Source organism: Pan troglodytes, chromosome 12 (genome assembly GCF_028858775.2).
Source record: "Pan troglodytes isolate AG18354 chromosome 12, NHGRI_mPanTro3-v2.0_pri, whole genome shotgun sequence".
NCBI lineage: Eukaryota > Metazoa > Chordata > Mammalia > Primates > Hominidae > Pan > Pan troglodytes.
In genome coordinates, this window is record NC_072410.2 from 68,352,769 (window position 1) to 68,365,940 (window position 13,172).

At 39.6% G+C, this 13,172-nt stretch overlaps 1 protein-coding gene across 13 annotated transcripts in view; it reads right to left on the reverse strand.

Moving 5' to 3' along the window:
* Positions 1-13,172, reverse strand: part of ACYP2 (acylphosphatase 2) — a 339,796-nt gene that overhangs the window by 13,664 nt on the left and 312,960 nt on the right. Inside the window, exon 8 of one of the 13 annotated variants that reach the window (XM_054678406.2) lies at positions 5,571-5,644. The exons of the other annotated variants lie outside the window; for them this stretch is intronic. Within the exon in view, the coding sequence (XP_054534381.1) occupies positions 5,608-5,644 (37 nt within the window). The 3' untranslated portion in view covers positions 5,571-5,607. The remainder of the gene's footprint in view (positions 1-5,570; positions 5,645-13,172) is intronic. 13 annotated transcript variants of the gene reach the window in all.

The following is a 13,172-nucleotide window of genomic DNA, read 5'->3' on the forward strand; positions in this document are numbered from 1 at the left end:
GAGCTTCATGAAATTCTTCACTCTGGGATTCAGAGGAATTAGTTTTTTTTTTTTTTTTTTTTGACGGTCTGTATGGTGGCCACACTTCTGTGGACCCGTTCTGATACAGGGTTCTCAGCACTAGGACAGCATCCCAACCAACATTGAAGGGTCAGGTGCAGAAGAAGGCAACAGAGGACATATAGAAGGCATGACCAGAGAAGAGGGAGATGATAGCCACCAACGTGTGCTGTTAGGAAAACCCAAGGCACAAGGTATTTTAAGACGGGAGCAGTCAGTGTCCAAATGCTGTCAGGACCCAAGTAAAATAACTGAAAAGTGCTTTGGGGACCTCAGCAAGCTCAGCTTCAGTGAAGTGGTGGGGGTGGAAGCTAGATTTGCATGGTTTTAGAGTGAGGGGGAAGTTAAGAATCCAAGACAGCAAGAATAGATCATCTTTCTAGCTGTCTGCCTGTGAAGGAGAGGAGAGAGAGCAGCTGTATACATCTTTACGGTTCTGTTCTTGGCAAGGCAAGCCTGCCTAGATTTTGAATTCAATGCCTTCCAATATTTACGAGCGCCTTTGTCTCAGAAGAGCAATATTTGAGGAAGATTGCTTTAAGGATGCACAGTCCAGGATGTTCTCTCTTCCAGTTATGTTAAAATCGACTCCTACATGAAGCCAAATGAAAAATGAGTTGGCCAGACACGCCTGCGTTTTCACCCTCACCCTGATCTCTCCATCTCCCACCATAAATGCTCATAAACAAATTGAGTTGGGGTTGGGGGATGCCATTAGCCGATAGAGAACTACTAGATAATTTAGTGCCAAATTGTGGCCCACTCATAGCAGAGGTTGTTATTTTAGGCATCACTTAAGCCTTGTCCTGGCTCTATTTTATGTCCCCACCCTTGTTTTTAATCCCTTTTCACTTTTAAATGTACATGCTCTTGTTTTACATACGCTTACAAATCACTTTAAATCCTGCCGGGAACAAAGTGAGGCGCAAACATAAAAAGCTCTGTATTTTCCCCGCTTGCTGATACTGTTTGTTTGATTTTATAATGGAAATGGTAGGGGTGGGGGAACAGATTTATTTAAGGAGTTTTGCTTTACGGCCGACTTTGTTAGATACCTTTTCCATTAAAATAAGGCATGCAACGTTCTATGCTTATAAAAACCATGTCTTCAAGGCACCAGTCTCTGTGGCCGTGGACTCCGGGACCAAGCCAGGCAGCCACGGCCTCGCCCGGGGAAGCTTCAGGTGGCATTGATCGCGGGGCGGCGGCAGCCGGGCACCCACCGGCTCCGACCTCTGTGCAGAGAGGAATGTGCAAGTCCTCAAAGGGAAATTCATAAAGCGACGCCCTGACAGCCTGATGCAATTTGCGCACAATTGAATTAAAAGAATAGCGCGAAGGTGGGATGGAAAGGCGGCTAACGACACAAGAACCGCTAGAAGAACAGATGTGCTAGATGGAAAAGCAGAAGCAAAAATCACATTTTAATGGAAAGACGACTGTTTGGCTGTGTATTAGACACCGGCTGTATTGAGCATACTACATGTGGTTAACCCTGAAGATGGGGGCTCTCAGAATGCCTTGAAATATTTGACGAGAATCAAAAATAATGAAGCCCTTCTTTATGGACATGTCTCGTTGTTAGGGAAATGGCTACCTTTTGAACCTCCCAGGATTTTTTTTTTTTAGATTCTCCTATGTGACTCAGTTCATAGGGAGGCTCATGATGGAAGGTAAGAATGCCATAGTAATGTTTTAGTTCGTAGGTGGCTGCCTGTAAATGGTACTTTTATAATTTCAATATTTTTCGGCACAAATGTGTTAAATGCTCACAAATTTCAGTCTGTTATGTAGACAGAGATGATCATAAAAAACGTTTTCCTTTTTGTACTCATATGCCAACATTTTTTTTAACAAAAATATAGAACAAAATAGAAGGTGAGGAAGAAATATGTATCTTCCTAATAATCTCTGCAGGTTATAAAACAAAGTCATTGCTAAATCCCAATAAAGGTGTTTCTGCCTAGATTTTGAAAAGTAAAATTGGGTGTAGAATTGTCACCCTAGTAACAAAAAATTTAAAGAGCTTGGGCCTGTTGGTTGACTTAAATCTGCTGTAGTTTTCATAAATAAATCTAAGTTATTAACAGCTTGGTGAATTTTTGGCAAATAAGAGGACGTCATCAATATATCCAAGTTGCTTATCTAGTGGGAGGTGACAAAGTAGAAGGAAGGATGCGAGGCTGAAAGGGAGAGGAGAGAAACATTTCATGGAAGAGGTTGTCTGACTTTAAGGTGTGCTCAATTTTGCTGACACCATTAATGATCAAAGAATATCTAGCAACCAGAATCAAAATGTAATTTAACTTCATTATATTACACCTCCCTCTTTTGAATTGAAAGCTACTTATATATAGTTGATAGCTGTCATTCTTTAGTTTTCCAAATGACTTTTAGATGATGAGGCTTTGAATAGAATTAAAAGCTTGGGGTCACAGAAGTTACAACCATGAAACTAAAACCAGTAGGTGGGTCCTGCTGTGGAAGAAACTGGACTCCCTGAGATTGGGTCTACAAAGTGCAGTTTGGACTTGGCAATCATCCAGATAAGGCCTCAACCTTTGGGAGCCTCTTGTAATTACACACTATTTCCTGCTATAGCTAAATGTACATCACAGAAAGAAAAAAACTAGTTAGCAGCTTTCTGTGGGATCCTACAAGGCACTGTTACATCGGTGGAGTTGCCAAAGCTCTTCTCTGGTCAAGGAATTGATCCTAAAAGCTCTCTGTGGAATGATCAAGTTTAGGGGAACAAACACCTGATTTCCTAGGAGATCAATTTATAAACTAGAATACCATGCATCATTTATAGTAGGCAAGTATATCAGCCATTTATAAAATAATTTTCCTTTTGAGGGAAATGCACTAATGCACTAATGAGACAGAATTACATTAGATTGTTCTTTCTCTAGCCTAGGTGAAACCTGGCCTAGAGAATATATATAATGATAGTATCCTTTTCCCCAGGAAGCACTGAAGAAATGGTAATATGGCCCACCTTTTTAAAAACTACACCACCCACTACTTTTCACTTAACAAATCACTACCTCAGACAAGTTAATGAGGCTATAGTTTTCTTTTTAGTTGCTCTTTTCCTATATGGAGGATATGCCTTGGTCACCTGCATTATGCTGAAACACAGTCTGTTTCTGTTTCTAGGGTAAAGAAAAGGGAAAGCCTATCACTTAATTGTAGTATCTTTACAGACCACATCTTAAGGCAGCTTGCTTTGAAACAGGTGATTTTGTTTCCATTTTGGAAGGCAACAGGTCTGATATTTTCCCTGGATAGAGGAAAGGTGAAGGGAACAAAGCCCTCTCTAAATTGTGGCTACAGGAGTGGCAGGCAAGTGCAAGAATACCCCTTTTCCACAGAGGGAATTAACCCAAAGGGAATGACTGAAAGGGTCATTATGTTCTCCAAGACAATCAAGCAAGCAGCATAGAGAGTCAACGTGCTGATGAGGGAATGTTCCCAATACTGTGGGTGCTGTTCAAACTACCCTCACACCTAGAAATAACAAACACTGTTTAGCCAGCTTACAAGTCTGCAATTTGGTCAGGGCTCAACAGGGAAAGCTCATCTCTGCTGTACTTGCCAAGAGCAGCTCTGAGGCTGAGGACTGGAATAACTGGAATCACTTACAAGTCTGGCAGGTGATGCTGGGAAAACTCAGTCAGCTGGGTTCTGCAACAGCTCTGGCTCCTCAGTCGTCTCCCTCTATCCCTACATGACCTCTTCAGCATGGCAGCTTCAATGTAGCCAGACATTTTATGTGTGTGTTGTCACAGGGATCCAAAGGCATGTCCAGTAGAGCCAGGCAGAAACTGTACTGCCTGCTCTAACCTAGTCTTGGAAGACACTCAGTGTCACCTCTAACACATTCTATGAGTTTGAAGTCAGTCACTAAGGCTGGCCCATGTTCAAGGGGGAGGAAATTAGATCGCACCTACTGTGGTCTGAATGTATCCCCCAAATTTCATATGGTAAAATTTAATTGCCAGTGTGACAGTATTAAGAAGTAAGGCATTTAGGAGGTGATTAGGTCATGAGGGGGGGCCCTTATGCATGGGATTAGCCACTTATAAAAAGGGCTTGAAGGGGTAAGTCTGTTCCTTCCATTCCTTCCACCTCTTCTGCTGTGAGGACATAGAGTTAGCCCCCTCTGGAGGAAATGGTGTTCAAGGTGCCACCTTGGAAGAAGAGATCGGGCCATTATCAGACACTGAACTTGCCAGCACTTTGATCTTGGACATCCAAGCCTCCAGAACTGTGGGAAATAAGTTTCTGTATACACTACCCAGTCTAAGATATTTTGTTATAGCAGCACAAATGGACTCACCTTTAGTGAAAAGAGTATCAGAAAATTGGGGAACATGTTTTTAAATCACCAGGGTAATTTTATGTAGTTAAATAATTATGTGATAGTATACTCTTTACTAAGTCATTCATTCACAAATACTTATGGAGCTTTTTACCATATATTGAATAAACATTGCATTTCAAAGTTAAAAAATTCTAGATATTATAGCCTAAGAAAACTCACATTTGGATATGATTTTATGTATTGAGAAGGCTGTATTTTGTTTTAGGCCTGTCTTTGAAAGTTTTCAAACCAGCACAAAATGTCAGATGAGGACAAATCCATTTAGAGAGGAGTATAATCAAAACAGCATAAAGATTTTTATTAGAATTCATTTAAAACCTGAGAAAATGGAAGTATAAATCCTTAATCAGTACAATTATATTCTAGAAAAGTTATCTGTTGAGCAAAGTAGTGTAAAAACGGATCATCTTTTCTACCAATTTTATATTTTCAGTTGCCTGGTATGTGAAAGGAGGATTGTTCTCTGATAGACATAGATGACTATTAGTTAGGGTTAGATTCAGCTTTGAAGCACAGTAATAGTGGCTTGAAGAAGGTAGTTTACAGAGAGTCCCTGATGGGGGGACTCTTTGTAATGGTTCAACTCACATTTTTTAGACTTTCTGGTGGTGCTAACATGATAAACATTTAGTAGAAATCTTACTTCAAATGTTGAATTTTGATCTTTTTCCAGGCTAGCAATATGCATTGATATTCTCTCACAATGTTGGGCAACAGCAGCAAACCACAGCTCCCAGATCACGAGGGTAAACAGTGGATACTCTACAATGTACTGCATTGCCAAATAGTTTAGCCCAGCTGTAGGGTTGGTCTTGAATGCCTGGGCTCAAGAAATCCTCCCATCTTGGCCTGCCAAAGTGCTGGGATTATAGGTGAAGGCCACCGCGCCTGGCCCTGAGCACATTTAAGGTAGGCTAGGCTAAGCTATGGTGTTCAGTAGGTTAGGTGTATTAAATGCATTTCTCACTTACAATATTTTCAACTTACAATGGGTTTATTGGTACATAACCCTATCATAAGTCAAGAAGCATCTGTATTCCTTTATCATATAAAGGAAGCCTGAAGGTGGGCAGTCCAGGACAGGTATGACAACTCCATACCTTCAGAGACCTTTCCAGCTCACCACTCCATGATTTCTAGGATGTTGTCCTCCATTCTCATCACCCAAGATGGATGCTAAAGTTCCAACCATCACATCTGTGTTCCAGACAGCAGGATAGAAGAAGGCAAAGAGGAGGAAAATGATATATGTTTGCAGAAACATATATGTTTGCTAGGAAAAGGTTTTCTAGCAGCTGCCACACAATACTTCTGATTACATCTCATTGGTCAGAACTCAGCTACAAAAGAGACTGAGATGTTGTCAATGTAGGCTTTATTCTGAGTGGCTGTGTGCCCAGTAAAAACACATGTATTACAATAGAAGGAGAGGATGATTACTGGAGGACAGCTAGCAGTCTTAGCCACAGGGTGGAAATTGAGTGTTCTGTTTTGGACACAGTAAGCATGAGATGCTTTTTAGACACCTACGTTAACAACAGAATTTAGGAGAGAGATTGAAACTGGAATTATAAATTGGGAACTGATTACAGATGATATTTAATGCCACAGGGCTAGATGGCAATACCTGGGAATAAATGGAAACAGAAGAGAAGTGGTCAGCAAGAGGAGCATCCCACAGAATAGGCTGAGAAGATGGAGCAAGTGAGGCAGAAGGAAAGCCAGGAGACCGTGGTATCCTAGAAACTCAGTGCTGTGGTCTGAATGTTTGTGTCCTCCCAAAATTTGTATGTTGAAACCGAATTCCTAATGTGTTGTTATTAAGAGATAGGGCCTTTGTGAGATGATTAGCTCATGAGGATTCCAAAGGGACCAGTACCCTTATAAAAGAGGGCCCAAGGGAGCTTGTCAGCCCCTTCCACCATATGAGGGCACAGCTGGAAGGCAAAATCTTTGAAGCAGAGCAGAGCTGTCACCAGATGCTGAATCTGCTAGTGCCTTGATCTTGAACTTCCCAGCCTCCAGACCTGTGAGCAGTAAATTTATGTTGTTTATAAATTACCCAGTCTATGGTATTCTGTTACAGCAGCCTGAAGAAACGAAGATGCTCAGCAAAGAAGGTATTTCAAGAAGGGAGTCTCAACAGTCTCATGGGTTGCTGAATGTTTAAGTAACACAGGCCAAAGAACTGATCACTGGATTTGGCAAGTTCAAAGTCAAGGACACTAGTTGATCCTGGTTACAATGGAGAGGTAGAAAGCAAAGCCTGCTGGGAGGGAATGAAGAGAAAAATAGGTGGGTGAGAAAGAAGAAACAGTCAACATAGCTTTATCAAGGAGATGTGCTATGAAGGGCTGGAGATGATGTAGCTCTAGAGGACATCTTTTAAAAAACAATTGTAGATACAAGAGCATATTTGTGTGCCTATGGGAATGATGGGATAAAAAAAAAGGTGATGATGTGAAAGAGAGCAATAACAGAAGTAGCAAACCAGGATCCAGGGTAAAACTGAGTCACAAGAAAAGTGTACACAAAGGAGTCACATGGAGACACACAGGAGAATGAAATAAGGGATAAGAATGAGACCAAGAGGAAATACTAGATGAATAGATTCTAGCAGTGGAATTGAGGGTAGCAAATGCTCAAAAGATAAAGAGGATTCTCTTGAGGGCCACCTCAGATAGACTGGTAGTGGATGCCTGGGGCTGTATGTTGAGGAGACGAGTGAAGCTTTGTCCAGGCTCCATGGGAGAAAGTGCAGTGATCAGTGATGCATCCCCCAGTATTCTGACCTGAATCGTTTATGGAGCCTGCTTTGGCCTACAAGCATGTGGATGCTTTTTATGAGTCTGGCTTTGGCTTTTAATTATATGATTTTTTTTTACAAAGTTTAAATCATAAGAACTGTTATAATCTTTTCCACTTAATATAAAGATAGTTGTCGCTAAGGCTGGAGTGCAGTGGCACGATCTCGGCTCACTGAAACCTCCGCCTCCTGGGTTCAAGCGATTCTCCTGCCTCAGCCTCCAGAGTAGCTGGGATTACAGGTGCCACGATGCCCAGCTAATATTTGTATTTTTAGTAGAGACGGGGTTTCTCCATGTTGGCCTGGCTGGTCTTGAACTCCTGACTTCAGGTGATCCACTCGCCTTGGCCTCCCAAAGTGCTGGGATTACAGGCGTGAGCCAGTGCACCAGGCCAAAGATAGTTTTTTAATGTTAATAGATCAGTATCTACATTCTACATCATCATTTCAAATGCTTCTTAAGTCTTCCATTGTATGGGTAGACTCCGTTGTATTTAATCAACTTCCTATTGTTGGAAATTCAAGTTGTTCCAATTGTTAAATAATTACAAATGTTAAAATATACTTAAATATTTACTTGTAAAACTCCTACTATATTACATCTACTTTATGATCCAGAAGGCACTACGAAGTTACGGTTTAAAACCATGGGCTTTTGAGTCAGAGCTAGACCTCTGGGATTCTAAATCTGTCTCAGGGTCTTCATCTGAGTAAAATGGGTTTAATAATATTTATACCTTACAGGAGTGTTGTGAAGATGAAAGGAGTTAATATATGTAAAGCACTACACAGAGTCCTGGGGCATGGAAAGCATGCAATGAAAGCTAGCTCATACAACTGAAGGGGCTCACGTCTACCCATCTCTGCCCTCAATGATCAGCCCAGGGGTTGACAAGGTGTTCAATGAATTGCTTGTTCAATGAGTGATTTGTATAAGATCTTGGTAACAATATTAAAAGGTTATAATCCTAGTCACAGAGATAGGACTAAATTAGAACTCTTTAATAAAAATCTTGAGGCAAGATATTCATATCTAACAGGAATTGTATATGTATGATAATTAGGGTAAGTTTCATCTTTTTATTTTCAATCATTCGTGCAGTAGGATAAAGCCCAAAATGTGTCATAAATCACTGAATTGAAAACACCACTGTGCAAAGTATAAAAAATTTCAAATCAACCATGCTATCATCTTTAATTTGTGAATGTTAGAAATATTTTCATTCTTCACATTATTAATTAAAACAATAATATTTGATCATTGTAAAACTTCAAACAGGATATACAGGAAGCAGGAAGTGAAAGCTCTCCTTTCTCATCTCCCAGCCCCACTCTTAGATATGGCCACTCTTTGAAGGTGTATTCTTTCACACCTTTCCTGTGCATATACAAGTATACACACAGCTACCTGTGAATATGTCCATACAGAGGATAATCAGCATTTAATTATAAGTCACACAGCTCTACTTTCATATTTAAGAAAAAAAAAACTTCCAAACAATTTCCATCAGAAAAAATTGTCACTAGTCTGGTGTTTTTATCCATTAAATCTTTGTTTCTAGTGATTTCCCCAGGAGTGAGTGGTTCATTGTAGTTGGCTAACCATGTAAGAGCAAGCAATAGAACAAAAACAAATGTTTTTGTTCTATTAATAAGGAAGTGAATAAGTTTTCTTAAACATTCATAGGAATAGATGGAGAAAAACATGTGACCTGAACTAAGATCAAATCAGGCAGAACTTTGTTCCAGGTCAGAAATAGTTTTAGGATCTTGACATTTGACCACAAGGGCCATCTGCTTAGAGCAGGGCAGAGCAAAGCAAAATGTGGAGCAGGGTGAGGACACGAAGGAGGAGTGGATGAGAGGTTGGCAATTGTCTGAAAATGTTAAAGCTGATTTTAGTTTCCCATCGTCCGTGACGGTGGGATTTGGTGGTCATTTGTTATTTTAGTTATTTTATTTAAAGTCCCCAATCTCTAACCCTAACAGATACAGGAGTGTAAATAATATTTTTATTCTTTGAAGGACTTGGAGAACTTGTATATTCTTCTGTTATTTCATAAGAGATTTTAATTTACTATTTGAGATGTTTGAGGCAAAAAAATACTTAAATTAACATATATTTCACTACCAAAAGAACTGGTGTCTTCTGGGTAAGGAATTATGAATAACAACATATGAAATAAATAGCAACAGTCACTTTGGCTCCTTTGTGGAAGAACATAGGATATAAATAAGTAAGTGTATACATGAAAAAATGAAAATAAACATTAATGATGCTTGCTAGCTGTGTTGCTTGCTTCTGTTATAACTCATTCATTCTAAAAAAATAATTAGCTGATAGGGTATAATTACTATTTTTATAATCTTGTTCAAACAAATTGAATTTGTGTAATGGAAAAAAAGCAAAACTTAGTAAAGCATTTTCCATAATCTAGGATCTATGTTGCTACAATCTGTATTAAACTCCTTAGAAAATGGTCCCATAATCAAGATCTCCTTGCTAGTTCTCTCACCAGGAGTTGTAGCACTCTGATTCACAAGAGTAAGCTTTTGATTTTGGCTTTTTAATTTTACTTCGTAATACCAGAGCCTAGAAGGAACTTCCACATCACAAAAAATTGAGCATAAGGGTTTCACCAGAGTCTAGCTCTGGTGATTTCTGCCACATGATATCTTTGCTACTATAATTCTAAGGAGATGGGAAGTCTTACTCGACTGAAATCTTGTCTAGCCACCAACATCATCTCATCTTTACCTGTCCTGGGTATCATCATGTAGGCTAGTAACTTGCACCCCTTAGCCTACTGACAGAGACATCTGTATCTCCTATAACATCCATTGACTATGCATGTGCACTGTGGCAGCACCACTGATTTGCTTTAAACATGGTACTTAATTTGATAACTGAAGTAAATAAGAATTATCTGGCATCCAAGGCATCAGAATATATCCCACTGTCAGGAAAAGGAAATTGATCCCTGACTTCTGAGCTGCAATGACAAAGTTAATCATAACTGGACTCTAAGATTGAGACTAATCAGATATTGAGTCAAGGTAATCAACTGGAGTTGATAATATATAGAATAATCTGGTTTTGAATAGTGCTTTGCTGTTTTCGAAATGTTTTAAATTATGTTATTTCGTTTAAACCTCCAACTTCTCTCTGAGGAAGCTATTATTATTTCCATTTATAAGTGAAAAGACCTAGCCTCATAGAGATAAATTCCTCTTCTTCTTGGTGATGTTTCCTTTCCCACCTGGCTTTTATATACCTTCCCTCTATGATTCTGACACCTGGTAGATTCTCTTCAAAGAATTCACAAATCAATGATGCTACCCACTCAGTGGAATACAAACCTACCTTCCAGTTACCATCTCATTTCTCTTTCTTCCTATCAATTAAGTTTCTTAAGAGTAAAATATACTCAATGTCTCTTCCCAAGTTCACACTTACTCTTCTACCCATTGAATCAGGCTTCCAAGACAACTCCTCCACTAAAACGGCTCTCAGGAAGGTTGTCACAGACCACCAAGTTGCTAAATGAAAGGCATATATTGTTTTGCCATCTTACTTGACATTTCTCCTTCTCTCTGCCCACGGCTTTTGGGACACTACCCTTTTGCCTCCCTCCTGTGTCTCTAGGTGATCCTTCTAAGTGGGAGTTCCTTTTTACTTTGTTCAATCCTTTTGGTGATCTCTAGGCTTAATTTTGTGTTCTCTTAATCTTGATTTACTCTCTGAATGACTTCATCTGAACCCATGTTTATCATGAAAGCTACAGCTTCATATAGCATTGACTACTGAACCTCCCCGCTTGTATCCTATCTGCCTCTACCTCCATGCCCCCTTCCCACCCACACCTCCCTTACCCAATGTGCTCTTCCTCCTGCATTCTGAAACTTGGCAGAATCTGGGCAGTCACAGACTTTCAACCACCCCCTGGACAGTCAATCAACCATGATGTCCTCTTGATTTTAATAATCTTTCATATCTCTCTCTTCTTCACTCTTATTATCCCTGACTTACATCAGGTTCTCATCTGTTTGCCAGGGATGCAGGTCAAGATTGCCTTGGAGGCTTTGGGCCATTCCTTAGTAGGTGCAATGAAAAAAACAGATTTGTAACTTTCCTATCATGGTGTTTGGCTCTGGATATCTCCTATTGTTGGGTCTCAGTGGTGGGTCTTGGTCAGGAATGATGAAAATTACAAACCACAACTTGCATTTATCTTCCCTGTAGTTGAGATTTATCTTAAAATGGGCATGGAAGAAGATAAGATAGCAAATCCAAAGCATTTAACAAACAGGTAATAGATACCTATTCTGTAATCTGTGCTAAGCATCTGGGATACAAAGACAAATATGGCATGGTCCCTGTCCCCAGTGCACTCATGTTCTAGTGGGAAAGGCAAATGATTACAATTCCGTATAATACTTGGAATGATGAAGGAATGTGAGAAATATTCTATGAATACAGGAGAGTTTTCATCCATGTATTCATTTTGCCTTTATTGCATTAAGTGTGTGAAGTGGGGAGGGAGGGAGTGGCAGCCTGGCTGACAAGGTAGAGTAGGGCTTCCAGAGACGTGAAAATGCTCTCTTTCAGATAGAGACTGCAGCTCTTGAGACTGCAGCTCTGGATCCTGCCACTGGGGGTTCTGGGAATTCTGTTGGCTATTTTCTCAAGTGGTAGAATTATCCCAAACAAGTTACACAACCTCTGTGATTTCTAATTTCCATAATTCTAAAATGAAAAGTTGGTTAAAATCGGGAGTTGGCAAACTTTTTCAATAAAAGGCCAGATAGTAAATGTGTTAGGCATTGTGGTTCATATAGCCTCGGTATATGTGGTAGGCTTGTGGTCCATATAGCCTTGTTGCATTTACTCAACTGTGTCACTATAGTGCACAAGCAGCCACAGATAATACATAAACAAATAAGCCTGGCAGTATTCCAGTACAACTTGATTTACAAAAACAAGCAGTGGGCTGGATATGGCCCACTGGCTATCGTTTGCAAGCTCCTGGTCTAAACGATCTCCACGATGACTTTCAGATCTGCCATTCCATAGGTTCATGAAACAGCAGTTCTTAAATTCTTGATATACTTCATATTAGTTTTTAAATATACTTTTGTTGTGGTTGACCAGCTTAGAAAATTTTACTGTGGCATTAAAAGTGGTAAGATTTGAGGTTTAACTTATCATGGGTCAGTTAGCTTCTCTCTGTTCCATGACTATACATCACAGACATCAACAAATTCATGGCCCTGCATGGAACCACAGAGCTCCGTGACTGGACAAATGTCATTCTTCCTTGTTTCTGAGAACACAACCTCAGCACATGCTTCCTTAATGATAGTACAGCAGCATCTATATACTGACATTATTTAGTTCCTTTCAAAAAATAAAATTATTTTTAAGAAAAGTTGTTAATATAATATCTGGCAAAAGAAACCTATAGGTAAATAGGTATGTTTCATTATGAAACTTTTAAATAAGCCAAATTGATTTTTATGGCTACTAAGCAAAAGAATGGTTTAAAAAAAAAGTATGCTGTTATGCATGTAAGCTAAAGCAGAATCGGCAAACTGTGTATGTCATAAAAGCCAACAATTCTCTACTTTTCCAATGGTAGACATTGCTAATCAATCCTAGCAGTTTTCCCCACAGACTCTGAATGGATTCTCATAATTATTCCAACTCGCTGAGCCAGGAAACGATGCCAAGTTGATTGGCATTACCATGCCAGATAAAATCTATTGTCACAGTGCAACAAAAGTTACTATACTTTTTCTATTCCTACCACCAATTTATTCTTGCTAAAAGATGTAACCCTGGCTTCAGCAGCTATAAAATTCAACACAACAAAATGAAGATAGGGTAAGTCTCACTAAAAAAACCTTTCATAGAGAAAA